General features: G+C 33.8%; 1 protein-coding gene across 2 annotated transcripts in view; it reads right to left on the reverse strand.

The window, feature by feature from the left end:
• The window catches only part of LOC122568303 (potassium/sodium hyperpolarization-activated cyclic nucleotide-gated channel 1), a 205,895-nt gene that overhangs the window by 23,109 nt on the left and 155,299 nt on the right, over nucleotides 1-27,487 (reverse strand). The window contains exons 6-7 of one of the 2 annotated variants that reach the window (XM_043727906.1): nucleotides 26,762-26,842; nucleotides 3,529-3,859 (exon numbers count right to left, since the gene is read on the reverse strand). In XM_043727906.1, coding sequence (XP_043583841.1) covers nucleotides 3,529-3,859; nucleotides 26,762-26,842 — 412 coding nt within the window. The remainder of the gene's footprint in view (nucleotides 1-3,528; nucleotides 3,860-26,761; nucleotides 26,843-27,487) is intronic. The other variant, XM_043727907.1, reaches the window with a different exon arrangement.

A 27,487-nucleotide genomic window follows, 5' to 3' on the forward strand; every position in this document is an offset into this window, starting at 1 on the left:
AAAGAAAAAAAGAAAAAACGGGAACGAGGAAAAAAGAAAGCCGAAAAGAATAGAATTTCGACGGTAAAGTGGAATTTTTATTGTTTATTTGATGCGTTGTCGCGCTACAGTTCAGCTAACGCTACAGTTTGTGTTCCTATGGAAATCGTTTGCCGGAAATGTGGCTCGTATTTCCGGCCAGACAGATCATCCGTATGTACGTACTTTTGCATTTTTGCCATTCTAACACTAAAAAGAGAAGAGAAATATCACGTATAGAATGAACGGCGTAGATATGAAAATGTAAAGTAATTAAAAATATATTAAATTCAGAGTAGAATAATAATTGAGGAATATAAATATTGTGGAAATATTTGGATTATTTAAAAATATTTATTTTAAAATTCTGTGAAGTTATGATATTAGAGAATCCAGACGAAAGGTTACATCGTGGAACTTAAGTATTCAATGTACGATAATGTGTATTTTTAATTAATGCGATGATAAAAGATCTTATTCAAAGCTTGATAGAAAATGAAAAATTTGTTCTCTTTATTGTAGATAATTGAAATCTTAAGCTGTGTTGCGTTTATGTCCAGGAATCTCATTTATTACAAGCGTAGGCTGATTGCCAGAGGTTCAATCTTATTATGCTTGTTTGCTATACACGTTAACAATAGGTTAATTGATCTATTGTTTGATCATAATACACACAAACTGCCTCGTTTGTTCACCATGAAACATTCGCTATGTATTCGAGGAAATACATCTCAGGAATATGCATAGAATATTTCAGAAAATTTTGAAATTTTCCTATCGCTGATTTGGCCTCCTGAAAGATTTCAGCTGTACGTTAGTTTAATATAGTATACAGTTGCAATAAGTCTCAAAACTTATCTCAAACAGTTAAACAGAAAAAATTTAACGAATGATTCCTTTTAAAAATAAAACATTTCATAGAAGTTCAAATTCCTGTGAAATGCTAGTATTTGCTAATGACACTTTTGTCCCCCTAATCGCGGGGAACGTATCTTCCTGTACAAAAGTGCGCAGCTATCATATTTTTCTGTACGAAATCGTGGGCAGCTTTTTCATGTTCTTCTATACAAAATTGCGAATGAAATTTATCTTGCGTAGATTTATTAGAATTAACAGAATAAAGAAGTAGACTTATTTATTAACAGAGTAAGTAGACGCGATGTGAGCGTCGCGGCCCGAGGATTAACAGTAATCATAACGTATGCTTAATGTTATGTAATGCTTGATGTTGATTAGAACAGTCACTTAGATAGCACTTAGTTGATCATCGCATCATCAACTATAAGCACTTATGAGGTTAACCTATTACCAGACCAGTTGCCCTGGAGTCGTGTGAGAAGTCATGCTTGAACATACCGAATTGAATTGGAATTGCTACTAAAGGTGATCGATAAGGTCTTCGGATTGCGCGTATTTCAACATCGATTTCAACTGAATCGAAATGGCACTTCACGCGGATAACTGCGTTAGCATGACGAGCAATCGTCATTCAATTATAAATCTACATTGCATATTAATGTTAAATCAGAAATTAATAACAATGAGAAGTAGTATTTACTGTAATTTAACAGAATTATAGAGAATGTCCATTGATATGTTAATATCACATGTAGTTCCTCCCTATTGCCATGACGCAATTGAATGTATATGATGTATATGTATTTTTATATTTTAAATTCTACACGTATACTGTCCTCGTTTTATTCGTTCAAGTATATTGTAAAATGGTTAAGAATATTTATGATTCTCGATGCCAAAAAAAAAAAGAAAAAAAAATATCGAAATCTATGTCAAATGGCGTACTATTTTATTTGATGTTTGCTGTTATATTTTTGGAAAGCGTGACTGATGAAACTTTTAGTGACATCAGTTTTCATTTTTTGGATTTCACCTGTACTTATGAATTTAGAGACAAGCTTATAATTTCAAATATTCCTTTCTTAAGGATTATCGTAGTAATAGCATTATATGTTACCTTTTATATTGTAAATGTTTGTTATCTTCCCGTTTTTACAATATTTTTGTAATTTCGCTATTCGCTTTACAAATGTATTATTATTAACGTATTGACTACTATGAAGCAGCATTTCCATATCGTTTAAGTCCAAAATTTTCTTTCGCAACTCCATAGACACGCCTTTCATGCATATATACATATATTATATAAATTGAGGTATATGTCACATACCGTTTGTATCGACCATTTCGACGCATTGTCAATACGATGGAGGCAATACAGAGGCAAAGAAAAGAAAGAAGGTAAAATAGGAACAAAAAGATATGAGATACGATTCTCTCAAGCTGAAATATTTTCTTATTTTGTGTTCTTCTTTCTGTGATCGAGCGAGCTATACATATATATAGCTATATATATACGTATAGCAAAAGGCCATTGATGTATCTTTCGTTAAAAGGCCCTTTAAACCATATAAAATGATTTTCCATTACATTTCGTGCACCGATGAAAGCGAACATTTTGATATTTTCCTTTCTGTTCAGCTATGAAATACGAGAAATTTATTCATTTCATATAGGGTAGATAATTGAAAAGATTACGTATAATAAAATTTAGTCATAGCAAATAGTTTTTTGAACTATTTAACAAATTGCGGAAGTGTATAAGTGTATTTATATATCATTTATTAATTGGCACTAATGCCGTAATAAATTTACCATAGTAAATAGTAGTAACTTGTACCTTTCGAATATGTTGAATTTTAAATCTCTATCACCTAGATAAATAGTTTTATAATAATTTAAATATAATTCAAATAGCAGAAACAAACGCGGAATATCAAATACAAATCAATAGTCATGCTGGCATCCCCAACCTCTTTATAGTAGGATTATTTCTACTATTTCTAAGAGAAATGGGGGAATTTGCCAATAATTCACGCAATCATCGCGTTCCTTTCACGCTATAGTCGAACGTTTTGATTAAAAATATTTCTAGTGAAATTGAAAGTCATACCATCAAGCGTCGTACAACTCAAGAATTATTTATTCGAATCATTGATCTATCGATAAACTCGGAGCTAGTCAAAATGAATATGAACTTGGCAATCTTATAGAATATCTCTATCTCTATATTCTTATCAGATTACTCTAAAATATTCATATATAAAGCATCATTAAACCAAATGATTTAATGGTTAATAAATTTCTGAGATGGAGCACCATTTATATCTGATGAAGGTAAATTTCTACATTAAGACAATTTTCAAAATACGTTACATAAATCTGAAAAATTTTGCAATCTAATAAATCGGATGAACGTAAGTGAATACGAGAAGTTTGAAACATGGTTTATATTTTTGTATAGAGAGCATCGCTCTGTCTATATCTCGCTGATAGTCACTCGTACATCTCAGATTCTGAACGTCATCACAGTTCCCATGCTCAAATTGAAACCGTTTCTCTTATTTACTACTAGCAATAAACAGAGAACTATCTCTCGTTGCGTTCATTCACCGACAATACAGAATAAAATACTTGAGAAGAAAAACTCACCTGAAAAATGGTAACCTTCTTCAATACAGAGAGATTCACATGTAGCGCCAGCTCGGTCTTCAGTTTGTCCGGAAGTAGACCAAGGGCGGTGTTGATGTCACCGCCGCCTTGTATTCTTCCTCGAGACCAGCTGTAGTCGTACCACCTGAGTACTCGCCTCTTCATCCCGCCCGGCACTTTATGATGTCTCATATATGTCTTGGCGCCGTCGAGCAATCTCTCGAACTCCAATCGATTCGCGTTTCGATTGGTGATCACATTTCCAACCTGGCCGACGATCGTTGCGAATATGAAGACGCCGATCAGGTAGCTGACTATCGTAAAGACGTACCTACGGATCAGGAAGCGAGAAAAAGGGCCGATAAGTCCAAGGAGGATGTGATCAGTGTCCTCGGTTCATGGACGAGCGGCCCCCGCCGGAGCCTTTCTCCTCTTTCTCTCTCTCTCTCTTTTTTCTCTCTATATTTCCTCCCTTATCTCCTCTCGTTCGTTCCTCCTTACTTGCCCCTCTCTTTCTTTCTTCCCTTCTTTCGTTCCTCCCTTTCTATCCTCCCTCTCACGTTCAGCTTGATCCAACGATTGTGTCACTTTCTCTACTCGTTCGTTCACACCCTGATTCGAAAGTTCACATACACGCGACATGTTACTTTTCACGCTCAGAAAAATGTGCGGGATTCGAAAAGATCGCAATGTGTTCTTTATGATTCGCCAGATCTGAATTTTTCCAGATTCTCTTTCGCGTGGTTCGAATTTGGCTACGCGTTATCGGAGCCAATAAACGCGAACAACCTTTCGAGGAGAAGACGGGGTTCGAACAGTTTGTCTCATGAAATATTCATGAGGAATTTCTGGCGAATCGGAAATCGCGAATCTTTTGTCTTTTTATGATTGCTTCGAATGCATCTTCGGAAAAAGCAGATTTGTCAATGACGTCAGTTTTTAGCCTTGTCATACGTAATGTGATAGGATGGAACTTGATTACTGGTAGGTATTTGTTAGGTCTTCCGTCATGAAGAAAGCGTGTTTATGGGTCAATTTATGCATGTGTCTTATCTTCAATTTTGAAAGAAATAATTTAGCAGAAGTTTACTCAAGAATGCAGATATATATATATATATATTTGTGTCACTATTCGTGTTGGAAAATAATAATTTTTTATTGTGCATCGATACATTAAGAATTAACTTTGCGATCGTTAATGAAAAAAAAGGCATTTGTTCATTCTTGAAAATAAAGGACAACCTCTAGAGCTTATCACTGATATTGTCAGATCTTAGTTTTCAAATTTTAGATTCTACGATGAAAGATGAATATTTTGAACAATAAATAGTTTTAAAAGTGAAAATAGAATACTTTTGACATGATCTATCAAAGTTTCTAAAGACGTAATAATTAATTATATGTTATTTATCACAAAATGAAGTCAAAATGACAAATTGAAATTCATATAGTACTTCACCTACTTTGTTGGCTCTATCAAATCGTTGATATAAATAAACGTCATTCATGGGATACGTTCATGATAATGACAGGATATTTTGACAAATCTATCCTCATCTATGTCAAAAGATCTGAATAAATTGGAACGACTTTTGCGACAGAGATTCACGGCATTTCTACTGTGCGTTTCTTGTATTTAAACGCGTTCGTTAGAGTTATCTGTCATGTCCTCACTTCTGATCAACGATGACGTACATTTTTCTGAGCGATTCCTTATCATCTCCCATTTTCCTACATTTTTCTTTTCACATTTAGGTCACGCGTAACCACTCAGACGTACTTCTAACCATTTATATTAACCACACACGCATGCATACGTACAAGGTACAGTTGGAGGCAAAAATAAGTGGGCAGGTAGTGGAAACAGATACAAAGAAAGTTTTTGTTGAATACGGCTTATATACAGAAAAATATAAATATTAATTTCAATTATTTGCTAAATAGCTTATATACATACTATAAGAATATACGAGCACAGGGCGGTTCACAGGACAAACTGATTAAATGTTAGAACTTTTAGTGGCAAAGCACTTGATTGTTCAGCTCGTACTCACTTGCTTATCTTATACAATTTCATTAATTTTCTCTATTTTCTGTTCCGTGGAGTTAACAGATTTGGCAAATAAGTGCTTCGTATAATAAATAAAGCTGAGATATGACATTAGTTCGATTAAATTTCATTGATACCTATTTGCAGAATCTATCCACTTATTTCTGTCCCAGACTGTATATACACAGGCAAAAAGGCAGGTTCGTGCAGTTTTTCTTTTCTCTTTCATTTCTCTCGTTTCGTACTTTAGCGAAATTTCTCATTCGCAGGCTTTCCTTCTTCCTCCTTTCGCCCCGGGATTCTCGTACTACCGCTGACCCGGAGCGTGTCCGCGTTCCATGTTCTTTAGACTTTGCCTCTCCGCTTTTATACTTTTCAGCCATTCGTACTCTTCATTCCCTCATCTTTTCATTGTCGTCGAGCCAGCGGAGGCTTTCTTTTCGCGTGTGCCTATAAATTTATGGGTAAAAATAGTCGGAAAGGAGCGAAACTTTTCAACTTTTTTTTAGCGTATCTATGTTTATTCATTGTTTTTGCATACGGTTGAGCCATTAATTTAAGAAATATTTTAGAATTTTTATATCACGCAGTTATTTAGTATTTCACCATATTATTTAACGTTCCATCTTTTTCTGACACGTTGATTTCCACCACTGCTTTCTTTAACGCGTTGTTACGTGAATTTTGTACATTTTGCCCTGAAAGCCTAAATAGATTGAAACATACCACAACTGTGATAATTAATTTTTGCGAAATATTATACTCCATTGCGCACTTTTTCCTGATAACGTAATCCAAGCCATTCGCATTGTTGTAAATTCTTTAGTCCAAGAAATTTATCTTATTTTAATCGTCCCAAAAAATTTAATAACATGGGTCACCAAAGACCATGCTGACAGTCAACGAGTTAATCAGATAAATTTGTTTCTTCGCAGTTGCTGTTAAATTCCCCCTCAGATGCGAATCATTCACTTTTGAAGAGAGTCCGAATTGCTATTCGATCTAGCGATGTTCATCAGCGTTCTGAAAGGCTCAATTACTGCCCACCCGGCATCAACAATAATCCACTAAAAATTGTTCCAACTGCAAGTCGTATAAATTCAATCGATATCAAGAAAACGTTTCTAGTTCTCACGAGAATAGGGAGCTCGGCAAACTATCCGCAGGAATCTCCGGGCCTGCCCCGAAGGTTTAAGGTCAACGGCAAACGAGGAAGATTCGATTTGTGATTCGTTGAACTCTGCAGCTAACGGTGGGTTAAATTTGACCCGTTCGTAGGATCGAGATTCTCTCGACTGTCGATCGTACTTTAGAACGTCGATTTTCTTGCTTTCGGCTTCGGTTTCCTTCTCGAACGTATAGGACTGCAGCTCTCTGATCATTAAGCGGTCGCGTCGTTAGGCGTGTTGCCAGGGTCGAGAGAGTTGGAAATATAAGTTGGGTCAGCTAGTATGACCGCGAAACGTCAGAGCATAGGAAAAGGAGCGGAGAATATTTCGTTCCCTTTTTTTAATTTTATTTTTTGTAGAGACGTCACGCTCTCAACTGTTCGTGCACCTTAATGATCGCGCACGGAAAATCCTGTAGAATGTGGAAGCTATCAATTTACCGAGCGGACACTCTCTTGGCGTAGTGAAGAATTAGTCCATGGTACGTCGTGCTTCGGAAACACGCTGCACTGCACCGTGATTAAATTGTTTTGTAATTTAACGGAGTTTGTTAGAAAGGAGAAACGTGAACGACCGAAGAAGTACAAATGGTAGGCAGATAATAGTGATAAGTAGACTGCAGATATACTATATGCGTTTATAGAAAATTAGAAGAGAAAAAATTACACAGAATGCACATAGCATGAAGGATATATGAAATATACAATTGCATTCTATAATAATATTTGGTAGGTAAATCAATTTTTCTGGCGAAATTCTATTTTTTAATTTATATTGTAAAAAATATGAATTTGTATAAAAATTCGCAGTCTAGCGATTAATAGACTACTACTATGATCCATTATGTATTTATGGGAAACTTCGTTGCTCTTGTTCTTGAGTGTTCTCTCGTCGCTACTTTATAAACTGAGAGAATTGAGTTTGTAGTTCACGAAGCTTAAATATTGCATATTGTGTGAAGTAAGAACTAAAAAGAACTGAATATTTGTCGCTTTCTAAGTAGAGTTTTCATCATCTTCATTATGAATTTTTATTCTTTATACCAATGAGGCGTATGTGGATCGGTTAATTACTTTTTTCTGAAGAAAGAAGTTAGAACAATTAAGAACTAGGGCGACGATTTGAAAATGCAAAAGTGCACGGAATTAATGTAATGTGTAAAAATGCATAGAATGGAAGTAATATGCAAAAATATATAAAATATGCAAAATATAGTAGGTACCCGTTATAATATTTAAGCAGTAGGACAATTATATGCATAAGGATACGAATTTGCATAAATATCCGCAGTCTAGTCAATTTTTGACACATTTGTGGACCTTCGGGTTCAAAACGTGTTTTTATTATAATAATACAAATTTTGTACAGCTCTGTCCTGAAGTAGTGAATTGAGAGATTAAGAACGAGAATTCAGCAGGTCGCTAAGTTTTCTGCACCATTCAATTTCTGACACAATATCCTGGTTGACCTTGACCGGATGCGGTAACCACCGTCATCTCATTCGAACTGGGTCTTCGATATTTTAATCAAAGCAATTTTCTCGACTTCATTTCGCTGAAATTATTTTTCCAAGTGGCACGGCGAGGAGGCTCGAAGTAAGAAACCTCTCGAAGTGGCTTCCGCGTTCCTCGTAGTTAAGGGGTCGGATTTAAATTCCGAGGATCGATCTTTCCTACCCTGGAATCGCCTCTATAAAGAGGTTCCTTTCCAACTGTTGTGTAATCTCGACAGATTTATTAATTTTCAGATGACAGTTTTGCAATGTTAAAAGTATTGGATTGTGGTATAGATAAAATTGCTGTTCGTTTTTGACTTTAGAAGCTAAAAGCCGATTTCAAAATCGACTTCTTGTTTCCCTTTTTTTTTTTGGTTCTGAGTTCTATATTTATGGATGTTTTATGGTTGTTAAGCTTTTTACGGTTGCGCAATAAAACTGATTAAAACAGTTATCTGATTATCTGTTTTCGTAATCGACTCTTTATTGCCCGTGCTTTTTGTTTCTGAGTTATATCTTTACGTTTTTTATGATCGTGCAATAAAGCTGATAAAGGAATTAACCAAGTGTTGGTGTGGTTAATCTCCAGATTTCTTATAATTAAAGATGTTTTATACCATCATTCGCGAAGAAATTCTATGAATTTGTACGATATGTTTAAATATCGATATTTCGCTAACGATTAAACATTGCTTGGGGTTATTATATTTTTATATCTTCGTATTTAACAACAATTATGTTTAAATTTCGTTTATAAAAACAGTCCTACAGTTTGTTAAAGAATTAGAAAATTTTCTAATAAAACGTTAATTGATCATTTATCATACGAAAGTCTTATCATACGATCACGAAGTTCTTGAAGATTCAATTTTCTATTTGAAGCGAGTTATTAAATTATTTTTTGTCACAAGTATATCTTTATCTGATTAAGGGTTTAAAAGAACTGGGTTTCTCTTGCTTGATAGTAATTCCCTCATCGTAATCTGATTTTCAAGATTGGTTGATCTTCACAGTAGATCACAATAGAGCTTAGGATTACGATATAACAAGATGTTTCAACTCTCGACTCTCGACTGGCACAGTTGGTAGTTGTTATGTAACTAGAATTCCGCGTAAATACGTTTATTCGAGCTAAACTTGATTACAGTAATGAAAATGAACTATAGTATATCACATTATCTAATTAAAAGTTATGAATTATTAACGTTATTTCTTGTGTGTTACATGATACTACCATTCGCTTGCATATTTAACAAATGGTTATTTAAGGCAATTTGATTTAAATAAATACAACGCATAAAAATAATGATTGAGGGATTATGAAAATTTATGCAACCGAGTAAACTTTTAACAATTGTAATAATTCGTACTAATATCTTAATCCTATTATCCGCTTTGCTCTTCTTCTAAATATTCCTTTGTACAATATGGTAGAACCGTAATTTCCATTAAAAAGGTTCACTGCTTCAGCAAACTTGTCCTACTGTCTGTTCGGTTGGCATTATATTGCATTTGTAATGTTCAATCATTTTGTTTCTAAAGTAGTTAAATTTATTAAAATATTTATGAAATAATGGTGAATAATTATGTATCAATACACTCTGGTATATGTAATACAATATCGACTTTCGTGTTGTAAAAGCGTTACCTACATTCGAAATCGTCTAGTTAGATTCGAAAAATTATATGCAATATATTCGATTTCATTTCTAACCATTAGTCTCCGTATAAAGTATCCAAATTATAGCGATTTTTATAATACTTTGTAGATAGAACGATTGAATGTTCGCAGAAAACACTGTAAATGTTAAAACAGAAAAAATGTCTTTTTTGTTGGAAAATGTTCTACGTATCAATTAGAATACTATAGCATAGAATTCTAGTGCAATTTTTCTTTCTAGCTATTTCTTAATAATGCTAGAAAATCTTCAACGTCGCTTCTGTAGAGAAAAATATAAGCATCAATAAACGTCCATTAATTATTTCTTAGCTATTGTTCATGCCATTTATTTAAGATCTAAATAAATGGAACATTGAGTTTCTTTTATAAGTATGAGGTAGGGTTAAGTCAAAAGGGCGTATTTGCAATTTTCCCTTAAATCAAGTCATTGCTTCCAGATAGCGCAAAAATAGTTTACTTACATGTACATTAAATAAGAAAGTCGAACCTACATTGAAGCTAAAGATATAACAATTTATATTTCTGACGTATGTGAAATCGATGCCTACTTGTATATGCTGTATATGTAATGAAACGGTAGAAGGGTTGCGTTTGTACGTGGAATAAAAAGCAATAAATAAAACAGTCACCCAGGAACAGCTCATAAACTACGGAGTGGAAGAAACTAATTTTTGGAATTTTTATCTGTCTGTTTATTTGTCCGTTTGTAGTCGCGTCACGTAAAAATTGCTGAACGGATTTTGATGAGATTTTCTCTGTTATATAGCTCAGTAGCAAGGAAAGAAAATAGAGTATGTTTCATTTCGATCAGTTTTGTAAAAGCTGAGAAATAGCTTGTACGCTCCCACGTTTGGTAAAGGTCAAGCAACCACAGTTATTGTTCACGTCGTGTTTGTTCTAAAATCGAACTTTTTTATAATTTAATATTTTTTATTACGGAGAACAATCTAATTGTTAGTATACAAAGTACGTAGGCAAGCAATCCATAAAAATTCCTTTGCTTAAAAATTGTTCCGTATATTAATAGTCCACGCGAACAAAGTCGCGCGTAAAAACTAGTTGAATAATAAGAGGCATTTTTCTCAGAACCGTCTTTCGATCGGACAGCTACCTCTAGTTGAATTAACACAGCAATATGTTACCGTGTAAATGGCTACGATATAGGAGTAGAAAGAGAATGCGACATATAAATCCCTACCGTTTTTGGCTGATCAGACATGTCAACTGCACGCTAATGTCGCTCGTTAATCAATATTACGATTACATATTTACTGCACGAATGCGCATACGTTATTAAAACAAGGACGCAAGGGGCCTCTATACAGCGTTCTCTTTCGATTTCTATATCATTTTTCAGCTCACTCATACGCCCTATCTTTATATCTCTGTGGCGGGTATCGCGTTGCGCCATCGCGTTTTTCTCTCGCTTCGTTTTCCCTTTATCCGTGGGAAATACAATGTGACTGGCGAGCGAGCAACGTGTTTCTCGACGTGTTATTAATTCGTCAGACGCAGTCTAGCCGACGAACCCGCAGCTTTTCGTGGAAACGAAAAGTTCGATCTCTGGTGGGAATGACGCCGGAGGAGAGCGGACGTCTGGCGGAAAGTTGCGCCGAAGAAGGAACTCGTAAGCCCTCGATTAATTTTATTTCTGCGGAAGCGGCCGGAATCTACCTTCGACGCCCACCGCCTTTCTCCGCTAAGATTTTCATTAAAGCCAGCTGCGAAATATCGTGCTGGCTTATCCATCCACCCAACCCCGCATTCTCTTCGGAAATTTCTTTTCTCAGAGAAGTCGATAGTTATTGGATACGGACCGGCTTTATAGTGCAAACGTGACTGTTCGCCATTTTTCAGATTATAACTTTTCAGTTTGCCCCGTGTTTACACTTTCGGTTTACTCGCAGGTGGACAGCAGGATTCTTCTTGATTATCTCTATCTACTGAGAATGTTTGACATTTTTCGTTTAGCATCTTTCGTGGCAGAAATGGTTGTGAGTAACATCATACAACGAGGATTTTCAGTAAGTTTCGTTGTTTTATATATTTTTGTATATTACGTGTATCTTTTGCACTTTAGCGTTTTCGAATTTCCCATAAATGCATAAAAATTCGCAGTTTATTAATAATCTCGAAATAAAATACATTGATATCGTGTTCATTGTGTTTGACATGAAATTACAGGAAACTGCCATGAGCTAAGTCAACGTAATTTCCTCTGTCCTTTATCGCCCCTTTCTATATGGAAAATAACATTTCTTTTATCGTTAACTTGTAAAATTTCTTTGATTTAGACTTTGTTAAAATTTACCTTTTAGTATCTTAAGAATTGCTTTTGATATGTCCTTACGTCTAAAGCTTATGGATAAATCGAATTTATATTTGATAAAAATCATAAAGCATACGATATTGCAAATGTTCTTTCTTTGTGTTTTAGGTTTGTCATTCTTTCATCATTCTTTCGATCTTTTTTAAAAAATTTATGTGTAATAATATTTAGTATACTTTCGCCGGAATAAATTGCGGATTTGCGAATTGAATTTCTTTGAATTTTATTCTAGTTGCGTCTTAAAATAACGTTATTTAAAATGTGCAGAAACGTCTCAAGTAATCGATTTAAATAAACGGTTTAAGAAAATAAAGGAATGTTTATGAATTATCGAGAATCTAGTTAAATGTTACTGCATATAGACAAAACCGTGATGAATCAATCAGAATCACGTTATAGAAATCAAATGTATCTACCTTTCCCATTCGCGAAGCTTTGTAAAAGGAGCTTAAAGAAAGTGAAATGAAATCCACTTCGTTTATCGAAAATTTTCCATTAAAAATCGAGAAATCCACAATATTCTTCGTACATCTTCATAATAGCAATTATTTAAATATTAATTATTTCCTTCCAATATTTTTTTCATGTATATTGCAATATATATTTCATGTATATTAGTAATTAATGGAAGAATAAAACTCAATTTTGCTTGGACCAATATAAAAGTCATAAAGGCGTTAAAGTTATCAGATTATAAATATGAAAAAGGAATTTTTTTACATGCAGAGAGGAAGAAGAACAATTTTTATCTAAAGTTGCATCTGGCTTGCTTTTCCCCCGCTCTTCCCCATAATAGACTACTTAACAGTTTCCGGACTGAAATTAAGCTATAACTGGAACGAGAAATTGTACGATCTTTACAATTTCATAAGATCCTATGATAATGGAGCTTTTGTAAAATTTAATCAACTCAAATGGAAAAGAATAGTAATTTTCTTAAAGCTTCATGCGAATCTAAAGATAAACTAGTTTATCTTGATAATCTTTCGCTATCCTTTTTATAATTTTTAATTTACTTGGCAATGCTGGAATTGCTTGTGATCGTTGTATCGTATAAATTTCATATACGGTAAGTAACAAATTTATACGAATATTAATTTGTAAGGTGAGCTGTGACGCGAACGATGGAAATAATAATTGTAGGTCTGTCTACCTTTTCTTTATATCGTAGACATTAATCGTTTGGAACGATTTAAATGTTTCGTATGAAATTATTACTTGATAGGTTTTTTGACAATGTGTAATAAATTGTAAAAAATTTAGCGATATACATGTTCCATAAACTTAACAATTTGCATGATATAAATTAATCTATTGAATTTATATGTTGCGTTGGATTTGCAATATTTTTTTACAAGCTGATTTTACAGTCTGATTAATGACAACCACATCATCATCATAATTTGACAAATCGAATTGATGAATACGAAACTACATCCAAGTCGAGTAATTTTGAACTTGCAGTAATTTCGTAGCTGTATAATAGCGTTGTGTAACTAATCGCATTTTAAATCACAGAAGGAAATATTTCATTGTAAATACAATGTTTCTATAAGTACAAGCGACGCATACTTGAGCATGGTTTGAAAATTGTTTTCTATCCAGATATGTAAATCACTTTTTACAAAGAACGAAACAAAAATTTCCTTTCGAAATTCCAGACTAAATTTACATCTTTTGGTAGTCTAATAAGTTTTATTCTTTTTGTTATTGATAATTACCAAGTTACAAGTCTCTTGAATGACCATCCAGCGAAGTTAATCTCGATAATTATTCAAAACGGAGCAGTATTACAAATTCCTGCTGATTATGGGTGCTAAACTTTCTTAACTTCTTTCAGTTATGTTTCTGTTCTCGGAGAAGATTTCATAATTCTCCACGTCCCAATTAAAATGAAACATTAGAATTCTACGTAAAATTCTCTTTGACCGTCAGCGGAAACGTGGTAAAATTTTCATGTATCTTCAATTTTTCATTAGCAGAGCTCGTGTAAGGTACTCCATTTAACGTAGTTAATTAAGACAGCTGTTTTAAGATTATGATTTTTTAAAGAATGAAATTTAAACATCTTCTCTTAAGCAAACGTACACCCTTAAAACAATACAAGTGCGTATGGCGTCTCACAGTTAACAGAACAGTAAGTTAATTAACAGTCTTTCATTTTAATGAATATGTTATTTCGGATTTGATTGTTAAACATTCTGAAAGTAATTATATAACCTGTCGCGCGTGTGTATGATAATTAATGTTATTTAATATTATAAAAAATTTTGTTTAAGCGAAAATTTCCAGACAAATTCATAGATGAAGATCAAACAAATACTTTTCTTCGGATATTTTATACATTTTTACATAGTTTATATATACTGCGTATATTTGCACATCTAAGTTTCCTATAAATGTATGTGCTAATCGCTATCTTTAAAAACTTAACGATCCACGGGAATATACTTCTCCACTTAAATAAAGCACCATTTCCACGAAGAATTCGACGATCTAGAGGAATACAATTTTTAACTCGAATCTAGAATGAATAATCCTACTTCTCCATGGCTGAAGAGATATTTCAATTTTTATTTCTCACGAGGAAGATTTTGTCAACTGCTTCAGTTCTTTTCTATTAAATCCATCTGCTCAATCTATGTTCTGGAATTTTGAGAAACTTATCGTCGATTCTGCCGGATGCGAACGGTGACGTCTAATTCCATGGCTCTTTTATTACAAGGGGTAAGAAAATAGGGGCGAACTGGTCTAGCCCTCTAGTCAGATCGAAATTATTATCTTCGCGCAGTAAATTCCATGGAAGAGGCACGTAGCTGCCACGACGCAATCCAACCACTGGCAATAGAATATTTTACCTCATCGCTGTTCCCACTGAACTTCTGAAAACGAATTACCTATGCTTGCTCTCTATCTGCCAGTCGGATTTCTTTCAATCATGCCCACCCTCACGATGGCGAACCGATGGGAAAGATAAGGATAACAATATCGAGGATATTCTCGAGCTATCGACGAATAGTACAGTTTGCCGTCGTTGAATTGTCCCTGTCGACAGTGTACCCTTTATCTTGGTCGGAATAGAGCGCCAATTTCAGTTTACGAGATCCTTCCGTGAGCAAGGGTAACTCTATACTGAGTGAATTTTTGTATTACTTACGTAATGAAGCTAGGTACACTATGGCTCTAAAATTTGGGACCATTTATTTAATAACAAAGGAACTTGCATTATTTTAGCCCAAGATACAGATCATTTGGAAGCTTGAGTATATTTTAATTGATTAGAATATAATGTGTGAGAAATTATGTTTAATAGGTGAAGATTAATTTGAATTTATTATGAACAGAGATATGAACATCCGGATTTTAAAATATCGTCGAAAATGTTTTTTTCTTAATTCACTACAAGTCTGAAGATATCTCTGGTAAAGCAGGAGTTCAGAGATTTATTTTAAAGACCACAGTTTTTTAGTCAAAACAGGAGAGGTAACAGTCTTAGTGAATATACTTTTCTTAATTAATTTATATTACTATTTATATTAATTATATTAACCGTGTTTATTCTCTGAATATAAATAGGAGAAATATATGTAGATTGCATAAATCATTTTTTCTGTTACTCGAAGACAAATGAAAAGAGACAGTATTAATTTCGATAATCGTAGAAAGACGTTAATCCAAATATCTGAGCGATTTTAAATTCCAGTTGAATCGACACGAACAGTATATCTCGCAGATTTTATCGTTCGTTCCCCTTGAAAACTATATTATAATAATTATCTCTAGAACGAAATTGGTATGGCGGAATTTACATCGACGTGGTTGCTGCTACGATATCGATCCCATTACGCGACGTTGCTATAGATGTTCTATGCTAAATTATCATAATGTTTGTGGAATGCATTTTCTCGCTAATTTCCACAAGATTTATAACATAGCTAACATACGACATTACAGCTACTGTATGCATCGATCCATTTTATCCTCAAACGTGAAAATTGAAAATATCAATTTAAATCATGATTAGTTAGCTATAGACATTTGTCGAAATTATTGGAGGCAGGGATGTACAATAAGAAATTATAGTTAACGAGTAAACTGTGGATATTAATTAATTTATGTCAATTGCAAAGATATAAAAGTAGGCAAGTATGTGATGGGGAAATATATGAATGGACGAGTAAAAATGTGATAATGATATAAAATAGGAAAAATGAAATATGTATATATCGGAAGCTTTAGAAGGTGGGATACAGTTTTACCCAAACTTCATTTCCTTATCAATGTCTGAGAAAATACGAACGTGCATAATCATAAGCAATCTGTTAATAAATAGACGTTGAAAAAATATTGAATTTTGATTTTAATTTTTAATATTTAATACTTCGGACAAGATTATGTATAAAAAAATATATGTAGGGAATGTGAAGGTGACATGGGTTATATTTAAGAGAAACTATTTGAATCAGAAACACTTAACAATCGGAGATAAATCTATTCTGCAAATATGAACATTTCTTCTTTATATAAGTAGCAGGAATAAAGTATTTCCAGTTACTATTCTTTACTTGCGATGAAATAGATCTTTGTTACATGATATATTTTATCGTTATCATTTAAATATAGAATGGAGAAGTTAATAAATAAAATGATGACAAGAACGAGTACCATCATAAGAAACGTTTTAAATTTCTTCTCGTGTCACAAAAATTACTTCCATTCAAAGTTTGCTTCACTTGCTTCAGCGTAAAAATTCACTCTGCAAATTGATTTGTATCTCCCCTTACTTTCTAAAACTACATCCCCTATTACATTTCCTACTTATCCTTCCTCTGTTCGATATCGCTGCAGCTTCATCACTTTAATTAACCCATATCTTACTTCCACCATCTAATCGATCAGTGGAAACTGAAAACAAGAGGAGGAAAAAGAACGAGACTTCTTGAGATGTCACTCTATATAGAAAAAAATTCTTTGCTTTTAGTTTTATATTATATTTTATGTAATTAGTGTTATTAGCGATATTACCAATACGTATTAATAATAACTAAATTGCGGTCGTTTATAAATTTCTGAAAAATTGAGAGTTCGGAAATCTACAGAATGCACGTAATATGCAAAAATATATAGAAAGTAGAATATTTATTGTAATTTTTAACGAGTGAACAAAAGTTCTATTTCGATTCTATTTCTTTAGTTGAGTCCATAAAAATATAAAATTGCCGTGGTGGGCAAAAGAGACTTTAAATGTAACTAGTACAAAAAATATCATAATTTTACAAAACAAATTGCATTTACCAAGAGCATAAATATAAAACAGCACATACTCTAAAATAAGTGACCGTAAGAACATGGCGTAAAATATCTGATACAAAAGTTACTAGTACGTGCGTAGGTATACTCATATAAGTTATTTAGCAAACTGTATACCTGCAGCCTAATAACAATTATTATCTTTTAACGGTCGAGAAGCTCCGCCATAAGATATCACATTTATGACATAGAAAAATTAATTATGGAGGCATATAAAGTATTTTTTTTTCGTGTTCATTTACAGCGGCTACAAAAGGTACTGGTATGTACTATTATTCTGTAATAAAGTGTTCTTCTATCAAATTCGATACGGCATTCTTGCAGTATCATATTTTGATAATACTAAATGAATCAAAATTTAATATTGGTCCTAATTAATTAATGTTATAATACAATATCGTACAATGATGTGACAATACTTTTTGTAACTACTATGTTTTTACCGCTATAGTTTAGCTACTATTTTATTTTCTTTTATATTTATTTATTTTATTGTTATGCTGGTGAATATTACAAAACAAACTGTCGATTGATAATAATTATAATCAATGAAGAACGTTTTGAGATATCTCTACTATAATAATTTTTGGCTCGATAGTATCATGTTCGTAATACAGCTGATTGAAAAATGTATGAAAATTTTAGAACGTGAAAGATGGGTTTCTTCGAGTCTGTCAGCGCGGAATAGAATATTCGCCGGAGTATTATTCAAATTAGGTGGACTGACTGTCGTCGACCGCGGGCTAGCACCGCTTGTAATAGACCTAGGCCGGAATCCTAAATGCCAGCGATAAAGGATGAGTTTCAGCCGCGTTCCTAGCAGTACGTTCCCTTGTCGTTGAAACTTGAACCGTGTTCAACAGCACGTTCGAGTATTTCTTGGTTGAAAATTCTGCCATGTTTTTAACCTCTGTCTTTAGTTACCCCTGGCAGGGTAATACTTTATAATTTAATCGGTATTTCCGATTCTTTCTAAACTTAATATATTGAAAAGGACTATTTAAAAGAGTAAAACATCATTTACAGAAAGTATCGTAATTAATTCTAAATACTTTTCATTCTATACTAATCTGTTAACTTCGTTTAACGAGTATGCACGTCAAACAAGAGCTTAATGTCGGTACGTTTGACGTGTATATTCGTTGTATAAAATAAAAAATTACTATTTACTATAAAACGTCCAAACTTTAGCAAAAAGTAATACAAATATCATTTAGTGGTATGTTTACTTTATAATATCAGTAAAACTGCTATGTATTTTATGAAGAAAAATTTGATTATTTTCTTTGGTATATCGGTTATTTCCCGTACAATGCATTTCTTTTTATAAAATCAGTTGATTTTTTCTCCCGTTATATCGGGTATTCCCGAATCGTTGGTGTAATCTTGTTTCCTTACTAGCTGGATGGATATTTTATTGTGTATATCGGCTATTCTCCGATAACGATTGAAATATAATATGATAAATATGATATGATCACATTTTTAGTCGAATGTGTTGAACAAATTATTGAGAAATACAACTACGAGTTCAACTGTAAAATCTACACGTCTCATCGTAAAATATTTCACTAATTTTATACCAGCTACATGATCAAAAGCAAATGCACTTCGAAGATATGCCGTCTGTTCAGAAAATGAAATTCGTAAGGAGTCACGGTACTGGCGCTCAATACTGTGTGCCATCGTGTGTGAAAAGATCAACTGAATTTCTTATACTTTAAAAAACTTTTCTTCTTTGTGAATTTTAGCATTTAATTGCAATTTTGTAATTTTTTATAACAATAATTTGTTCAGCAATGAATTGTTAATCTTTTCGAATAAAGATATAAGCCATCATCGTTTTGCTTCAATTTTGTTGTAAAATTTACAATAGGTACATTTGCCCTGCGTTTGACATGCATGCTCGTCATCGCTTGATTTTATTTATGCACCCCATTCATGAGAGATTTCTGAAACAAAATTCCACAGTTAACTGGTTAAAGGTAAACCTAAATCTAACTTAAAGCTCGCGTTGAATTTTGTAATTCTTATTTAGAAATTCGTGTAGTATGCAAGTAAGTGCCAGTATCGATATTTAAAAAAGTAGAAAAAAGAAAGTCATTAAAAAAGCGTTGCAAACAATTGTAAGTATTTTTTATGGTATATTAAAACTAAACCTAGAACCGTGATACGGAAATTGAAATACTATCAAGTACAAACAATGAACTAGATGCTGATAACGACTCAGGTGACTACCAAGTTTCATCTTTTTTATTAATTCTTTATTTGTCATTTTTTGTTATTTGAATTTATTATTAATAAGCATTAAATTAAACTTTTTCCTTAACCGTTTACTTTCTGTCCTAATTTGTATTTATATAGTTAGTTTTAGATTAGGTTTAGGTTTAGTTTTAATTTATAATAAAAAGTATGTGGAATCGTTTGCAACAGCCTTTTAAATGATATTCTATTTTCTTAAACAGATAAAGTTCTCAATACATTGAAGTTTGAAAAAAGTCGGAGATATCGATCAAATCGTAAAGTATTCCTCTTGGCAGTAATCTTTTAAAGGCTTTCAGAAGTATTGCGTTCGGATGGAGAAATTAAGTCAGTGTTTCCACCTTTAGAAGATGGTGGATTCGTTACACGATTGTACAAGTTTCTTTCCTTGCTCCTTTTTTCTTTTAATGGATCCTTTCTTCTCCTTTCTTAAGGAACAAGTTTGTATGGAATTACTATTTAAATACAAAGCAGCGTCATTTGTATTTATTTAGCATGGTTTCGATAGGTAAAGCGTTTAAGACAAAATTTGTTAGATTTTTAGAACGTTATTGAAATAACGAGTGATCGAAACACTATATTGATCGCAATTTTCGACCAACCGAGCTGCTTCTATGAATATTATGTCGGCAATTTCGAACGAAATGTAGAAAAAAATCGGAAGGAACAATCGCTAGTGAAGTGGAAAATACATTAACAGGATAAAAGTCAGGCTTTCCATGTTCCACAATTCGAGCTGATACTCCATTATTTTTACTTTCGTACTTACGATCGACGAATATCCAATGTACAATAGCTTCGAATAAATTACAATTAAAGTAATATATAGTTCTTGAAGGCTTCATTGCTTAATGGTTTCAATTTTCAAAATGTATAACTACTATTTCGTTATTTGCAAATATAAACGTTCTACGTTTCGCTCTATTTTGTTTTTAGACAAGAGGATATATAGAATATACGCACGCAGGAATTATAGTTTATTCATGTAATTATTTAAGATAGAAATTACATACGATACTCGACTACAATTAGATTTTTATTCAATCGTCACCTAGTCTCGCGAGGCAATTCTACGCGGAGGAATTTGGCGAAAATTAACGATCGAGGTTGATCGGTTTCAAGCCATCTCTATGGGGTTGTAATATGGAATCGGAAAGCACGCGAGGAATACCTGCTTCCGTCGTTTTGTCAATCGCGAGGAAACCACAGGCGGTTTCGCTTTGACGTTCATGGACACTGGCTCTTCGTGGTTGACGATTCCACGTTAAACGCGTTGGGTTGATGTCGCATAAATCTAATGTCAAACAGTCTCCAATTGATCTATGATCTCCTTTTAATACGTTCATCTAAATAAACGACCGATAGAAGAATTCTTAACGTTACCGATTCCAAGATGAGTAGTAGATGTCTCAAAAAGGTGCAAGAAAATTGTTAATATTCTGGCAAATTTTCAATCTTTAATGTTAGCAAATTCTCAATTCCCGATATTAGCATATTCGTAATTTATAATTTTGTATATTAATAGAACATTCTTTTTATTATGCATTATTTTACATTCTTTATTTAGCAAAATTCTATATTCTCGATATACCTTGTTTAATTCACATAGTTATGGACAGAATATTAGAATGGGTTTCGATCTATTGTTCAAATTAGGACACTGAGCAACCATATGACTTTGACATGTTCTTGAATGACCATAAAGTGCTTTTGAATGACGTTAAGTGACTAAAATAATCACGAAATGATTCTGAATAGCTGTCAAATGACCGTGAATATCCTTTGAATGACCTTAATGATCCTATTGTAGTGATTTTCTCGCGAATAATAAGGTATCTCTATAAAATTATGAACTGCTGAATCGAAATATCAAAATAATCGACTGATCGCTGTCTTCTATAATCGTTAAATCTTTACCAAAAATTTTTTAATCAAAACGCATCTTCCATTCCATTAATATTTCCCACTTTTATTCGAATGGTGACATGGAACAGAAAGTTAAGTATAATTATGTTATATTTTTTTCTGGATTAAGCGTGTGTAGAAATTTCGTTTAAAAATGAAACTAAAATTTCAGAAGGGAAAGTTTAAATGAGACATTCGCGTTTTTCCATAAAGTTACTGATGCAATGTGGTGCAATATTTTCAGATTCGTTATACACACATCCAAATGCAAGAAGACTAACGTATATCGTATATTAAATGTAACAACTAATGTGATAACATAATAATAGTAATATAATACACTTATATACTCATATAATAATAATGAAATAATATATTCCCTAACAGAAATCTATTTTTCAGAGACCATAATTCCATTAAATTGCTTCGTTAAATTATTTTCAGTCTTATTTTAAGTATAAACATCATATTACTAGATATTTGACGTAAAAAGTGAAATTTTTCTAGTCTTTAAACCTGGCCTTTGAAGTTGTTCTACTGAACGACAAATTGGGAACATCTACATTATCTAAGACCCTAGAGCATCGCATAATACGTTTCGACTGGCAGCAATATTGAAAGCACGGTTACTAAGGCGCCAAGGTGTCACGTATCTCTGCTGAGAATCACGGGACAAGCAGTAATTAACTACACCGGCGTTCCTCGTTGATTTCCGAGTTATCGAGCTATTCATGCGTCACCTTTATGAATAATGCTCTATTGATTTGTCAAAATGAAACTGCCACTTGTAATAAGTCTAAAATAGTCCGATTATTATCATTGAAATTAAACATAAAAAGGATGTAAAAAAACCTATCCTTAAAATGCAAGGCTAGTTGTTAGTCGATAATAATTACTTTTTTTACTGCTTATTTATCAGCCGTCTGATTGGCACCGTATCAGTTGAGAGTTAATAATATTCTAAGATAGACAAGCTATTTCTTATAATATAATCTATTCTCTCTAAAATCTAGAAAATTTCAAATTAATATAATTCCGAAGCTGCATTCTAAATGCATGCTACTAAATTATATTTTATTCAAGCGTTAAATTTAAAAGTATAATAACTTTAGACTTGTTCGAAGGATCTGTCGACGTAAATATACGCGAACGCGACGTAAGTCGTAAGAATGCGGTTCTAGAAAATCTAGCGAATCCAGTTCCATTTAAACGATATGATAAATATATATCAACTCTGGCAATATCGGAAGCACCAGGATCGGCAATAAACGGTTCGTACCGCTCGATAGCGGGGTACGGAATGTGACTTGAATTCTGCCACGAGCCATATAAACCAAGAGTTTCCGTGCGCGTATTATTTGCAATCCGATTTCGCATGCCACGATCGCGCCACGCTAAAGATTAGACAGGGACGACAAAACGAGATCTAAATCGGTTTACGGTTGCTTTCACTAATTAGGGCTTTTATGTACAGGCAAATAATGTCTTCTAATTGATTCGTACATCAGATGTAGAATAATAATAATACTGGTAAAATCTTTCCTCTCTCATAGTGTACAAATAACAATAATCAGATAATGGATCTTCCTATGATAATATTCGCTTAGGTTTATCAATTTAATGAAATTTCGATACAGTTTTTGCGAACAGACGAACAATAATTGTGATGTAGATAATCAATTAGCTTTATAGCAAGTAATAGTAAATTATATCAAATAAAATTAATCTTCGATAAATCTTAAGCAATTTAAAGCTAATATATCATAAATGTATATTTTTCTCTTTCTATGGAATTATGCAAGTGTTCAGTCACCGACTTTATTCACCGAATTTTATATATGAGGAGCGAAATTTGCTTCATTTAATTTCGTATGTAACTGTTGTATGATTCTCAATTACATAAAATGTAAATGAAATTATTTATGAACGACACAGTTGAAGCAAAATTTTGCAAAATCTTATAATGTAAGTAAAACTTTTTTATATATTCTGTGTGTATTTTTATATTTTTCGTGAATTTTATTATTACATAGCAAAATACCGCTCGGCACTCCGTTTTATGCATTCGATGTTTCTAACAAATACGACAAATATGATCCTAAAAACCATGCAGTGGGATAAAACGAACTATGGCGATAAGAAATTGATTCTCGTAACATTGTAGATAGAAAGAATGATAATGATAGAAAACTAATTGAATTATAAGGAATAACGCTTCCTAACGCTCCTTTCCACAGCTTTACGATTGATGTAAAAATTAAAGGAATATAGAAGTTATAAATTTGCTAAAAAGCTTGCATGAGAGATACAATCGAAACTAGTCTTGAAAATAAAGTTTCTGAAATAATCAAAGATCCTCTATTAATTCTATAACGTAAAATGTCAATATGTTTAATAAAATTTCAATCAGGGCAAATATTTTCCAAAAGAATATCGACTTCTCTTAAACTTCTGAAAAGTTGTAACCACGTGTAATGATTTTAAGTGCGCAGCGAGCGAGGGTTAAAGGGCGAAACAAATTTTCGAGTAGCGTCCGATTTCTTTCGTCGATTTCACAAAATGATGGATTCGCATAAACATTTACAGTTTAAATGCAAGAACTGCGCGGGCATTATCATTTTCACGTATCCGATCTTCGTCGTCAGTCATCGGTTTAGAATCGGTTTAGATCGGTTGCACACGGTGTACGTGTGTCGTGATAGATGTATCGCGAGCTGCGTACCGTGTGAATGTCACAATTTGTTTTAACGTTTCGTCCGTCGGCTTCATACGAAAAATATTCTCGCTAAGATACGTCAAATGAGCATCGCGATACTGCGTCATTGGTATATATGTCCATTAGTATTTAATTAATATTTATCATACGCGTATCGCGATATCTCTGTGTGAAACCGGTCTTAAGTTAGCGACCGTCCGTGTGCTTATCTTTCAGTTCTGTCCAGCACAGACGTTACGTTAGCCTTGTTTAGCCGGTAGAAACCGTCTTCGACGGCGTGTAATTTTCTATTTTTCTTCGTCGAGCTACCGAGGGTGATCGAATGGCGTTTTCTTTTGTTTTTTTACGATCGATCCGCGAGTATGACGGTTGGAAACGTACATCGATCACTGGTACGCGAGATAGGAAGGCGTTTCTGCGCGTGTCGCTGCACCGTCGACATCTATTTACCGATACCTTCCTCGACAAAGAGTAATTGCTGGCTTTGCAGCCTCTTGTCCTGTCGTCAAAGGCTGCCGCCAGCCACGACCCGTGAATATTCTGATTTGCGTGCGTGAAAGCCTCCTGTGTGACCGTACACGTGTGCCACGCATAAATTTTCTGACGTGTGAATAACGCGAGTTTCGGTTATAACACCGCTTCGCGTCGATGGAAAGTAGAATAGAGACTAGCTCGGTCCTGGCGTTTTTTCCTCTTCTTTTTTCTCTATTCCATTTTTTGTTTTTTTTTTAACATTGTCGACTACAGATGAGTAATCGAGTGGTTGAATGTTCCGAGAGGCGACAATTTTGAAGAATGACCCGATAGAGATTTTTGTACTCAATCGAGGATCACATGGTATCAGATAACATCGTTTTGCAGATTTTACGTTCTATATGGAAATTTTTTATTTTCCTTTGACATCAGGGTATTTGTCCTTTTCAGTGCAATTATGTGCACTTGTTCAGCGCATTGTACGATTAGATTGTGCGATTAGAATTAAATAGATATAGCATTTGGATGAGATATACCTACTCAAAAGTAGAGAAGGAAATGTTACGTAATACTTTTAAAATTACAGGTATTAAATTTGCGTGTATTTTTTAATCATATATTATGTGATAATTTTAAGAAAGTTTTAAGGGAACAATGATAAAATTTTCCACTCGTGTATAATCAGAGGAACTTACGCAATTTAGTAATTGCAGAAAACGACGAATTGTTACTTCTTTAGTAAGCACACAAAATTATAAGAGTGTGCAGAGTAGTCTGTATAGCCAAAATGAATATAATGTTTTCACCTACTTCAATATCCTCTGCTTACTTAATCAAAGTCTATATATATATTATATATATTACATTATATATGTATAACATAATATAATATAATTATTCTTCGTATAAGCAATATTGTCTCGTAAAAAAGTGATCCAATGCGAAGGTCGATTCGCAAGAACCATTTTTCTCAATCTTTACCCAGTTCACTTGATGTCATAAATCCTCACCTAAAAAGTACATTCAGCTAAGCTTTGGCAAGTCATTTTCCATCCAGCAAGACAGATTGGAGTTTCCGTCGAAATATTAGCGTTGCAAATGAAATACATATATTCTACTTATACCTATGCAGAAAGTCCGTCGTTGTTCTATTTCTCCAATCGCATTTCACGACACCATGACACAATGCATGGATGCGAATTTTATTTCATAATAGGTTTCAGCAACAGTACCGTCTTTAAACGATCATCGAACGAATACTTTTTCACTACGTTCGCTGTGTCGCGTTTCGCGTGAGAAATTCGTAACCTGCCTGGCTGTACGCGACCAATTACTTTCTTTTTCCGTCTTTTAGCATCCACCTTTCTATTTCGCATTTCAATGATACTTTTCAATCCACTGCACGCACTCTGCTATTTCTATCGTATCAACCTTTCTTCTCACGTTCACCAATCGTTCTCACATCATGTCACTTTCATTCCCCACTGCACCATTCTCCCTCACTCTCTCTCTCTCTCTCTCTCTCTCTCTCTCTTACTCGCTCATGATGTTCGTCCGTTTCAACATTCAATCTCAATCTGTATCGCAAGTCTATCATCATTTTCGCGATCATTTCCTCTCTCACTCGCTGTCCGGGCGTTTTAATCGTTCTTCCGGTCTTATCCCCTTTATCTTTGCCCCTGCCCCTTCTTTCGAATCTCTGATCTTTCGGTCGACATTCTTCTCTTGCTCTAACTCTTTTTTTATTATTAATGGTTTTTTTTTGGTTTAATTCGTTTTTGTTTCTTTTTGCACGATATCGTATTGCTCTCGTTATTTAAATTCTGGAAACGATACTGATACCCTCCGTTATGCTTGAACTGCAGAAGCCGGGACAGTCGGCCACGACGAGCGAGGCTCCGGGGATTGCCGCCCGATACGACTCTGCCAACACAATAACAACAAGGCCGCTTCACGAGTCTAATTTCTAGGCATCTATCTGGTTCGCTAGAGACTTGACTTAAGAGAAAATGGAATTCTGTACGCGTGTTGTTTTTTTTTTTTTACTTTTTTTTAATTACTGTGTTTAAGGTCTCGTGCACCTTCTAAGGTTATTAGTCACCATAGCGAGAATTCTCAGCGGGACAAAACGTATTTATCGCAAGTAGTATGAAACAATATCTTTCAGGTAATCTAGAATTTTTTGCCGGAGTCTTTTCTCGCGCGTTATTTCCTTAGCTCCTTGTGATCCCTTTCCTCTTTTTTCTGGTTTCCTTTCTTTGCCTTCTTTAGTAAGTCGTATCCCAACCCTTGTTTTTCGTGTTTTCGCGTTTCTTATTAATGGATCAGCTTTGGCTCGAAGGATTAATATTATGCGATGACGAAGGAACACGGAAATGAAAGTAAATAATAGGAGTTTGTTAGCTTAAACTGACTTCTCGCAGTATGTTCGAAAAATTCAGACGTTGGTTCGATTTTCTTTGGTTTTCCGTGTCCTAACGTATGGCGGAAGATATTTTAGGATAGAAAACAATGGTAGGGGATAGGTGATATATTGAGAAAATTGGGAAACTTCTGGCGTACTCTAAT

Source organism: Bombus pyrosoma, linkage group LG6 (genome assembly GCF_014825855.1).
Source record: "Bombus pyrosoma isolate SC7728 linkage group LG6, ASM1482585v1, whole genome shotgun sequence".
Taxonomy (NCBI): Eukaryota; Metazoa; Arthropoda; class Insecta; order Hymenoptera; family Apidae; genus Bombus; species Bombus pyrosoma.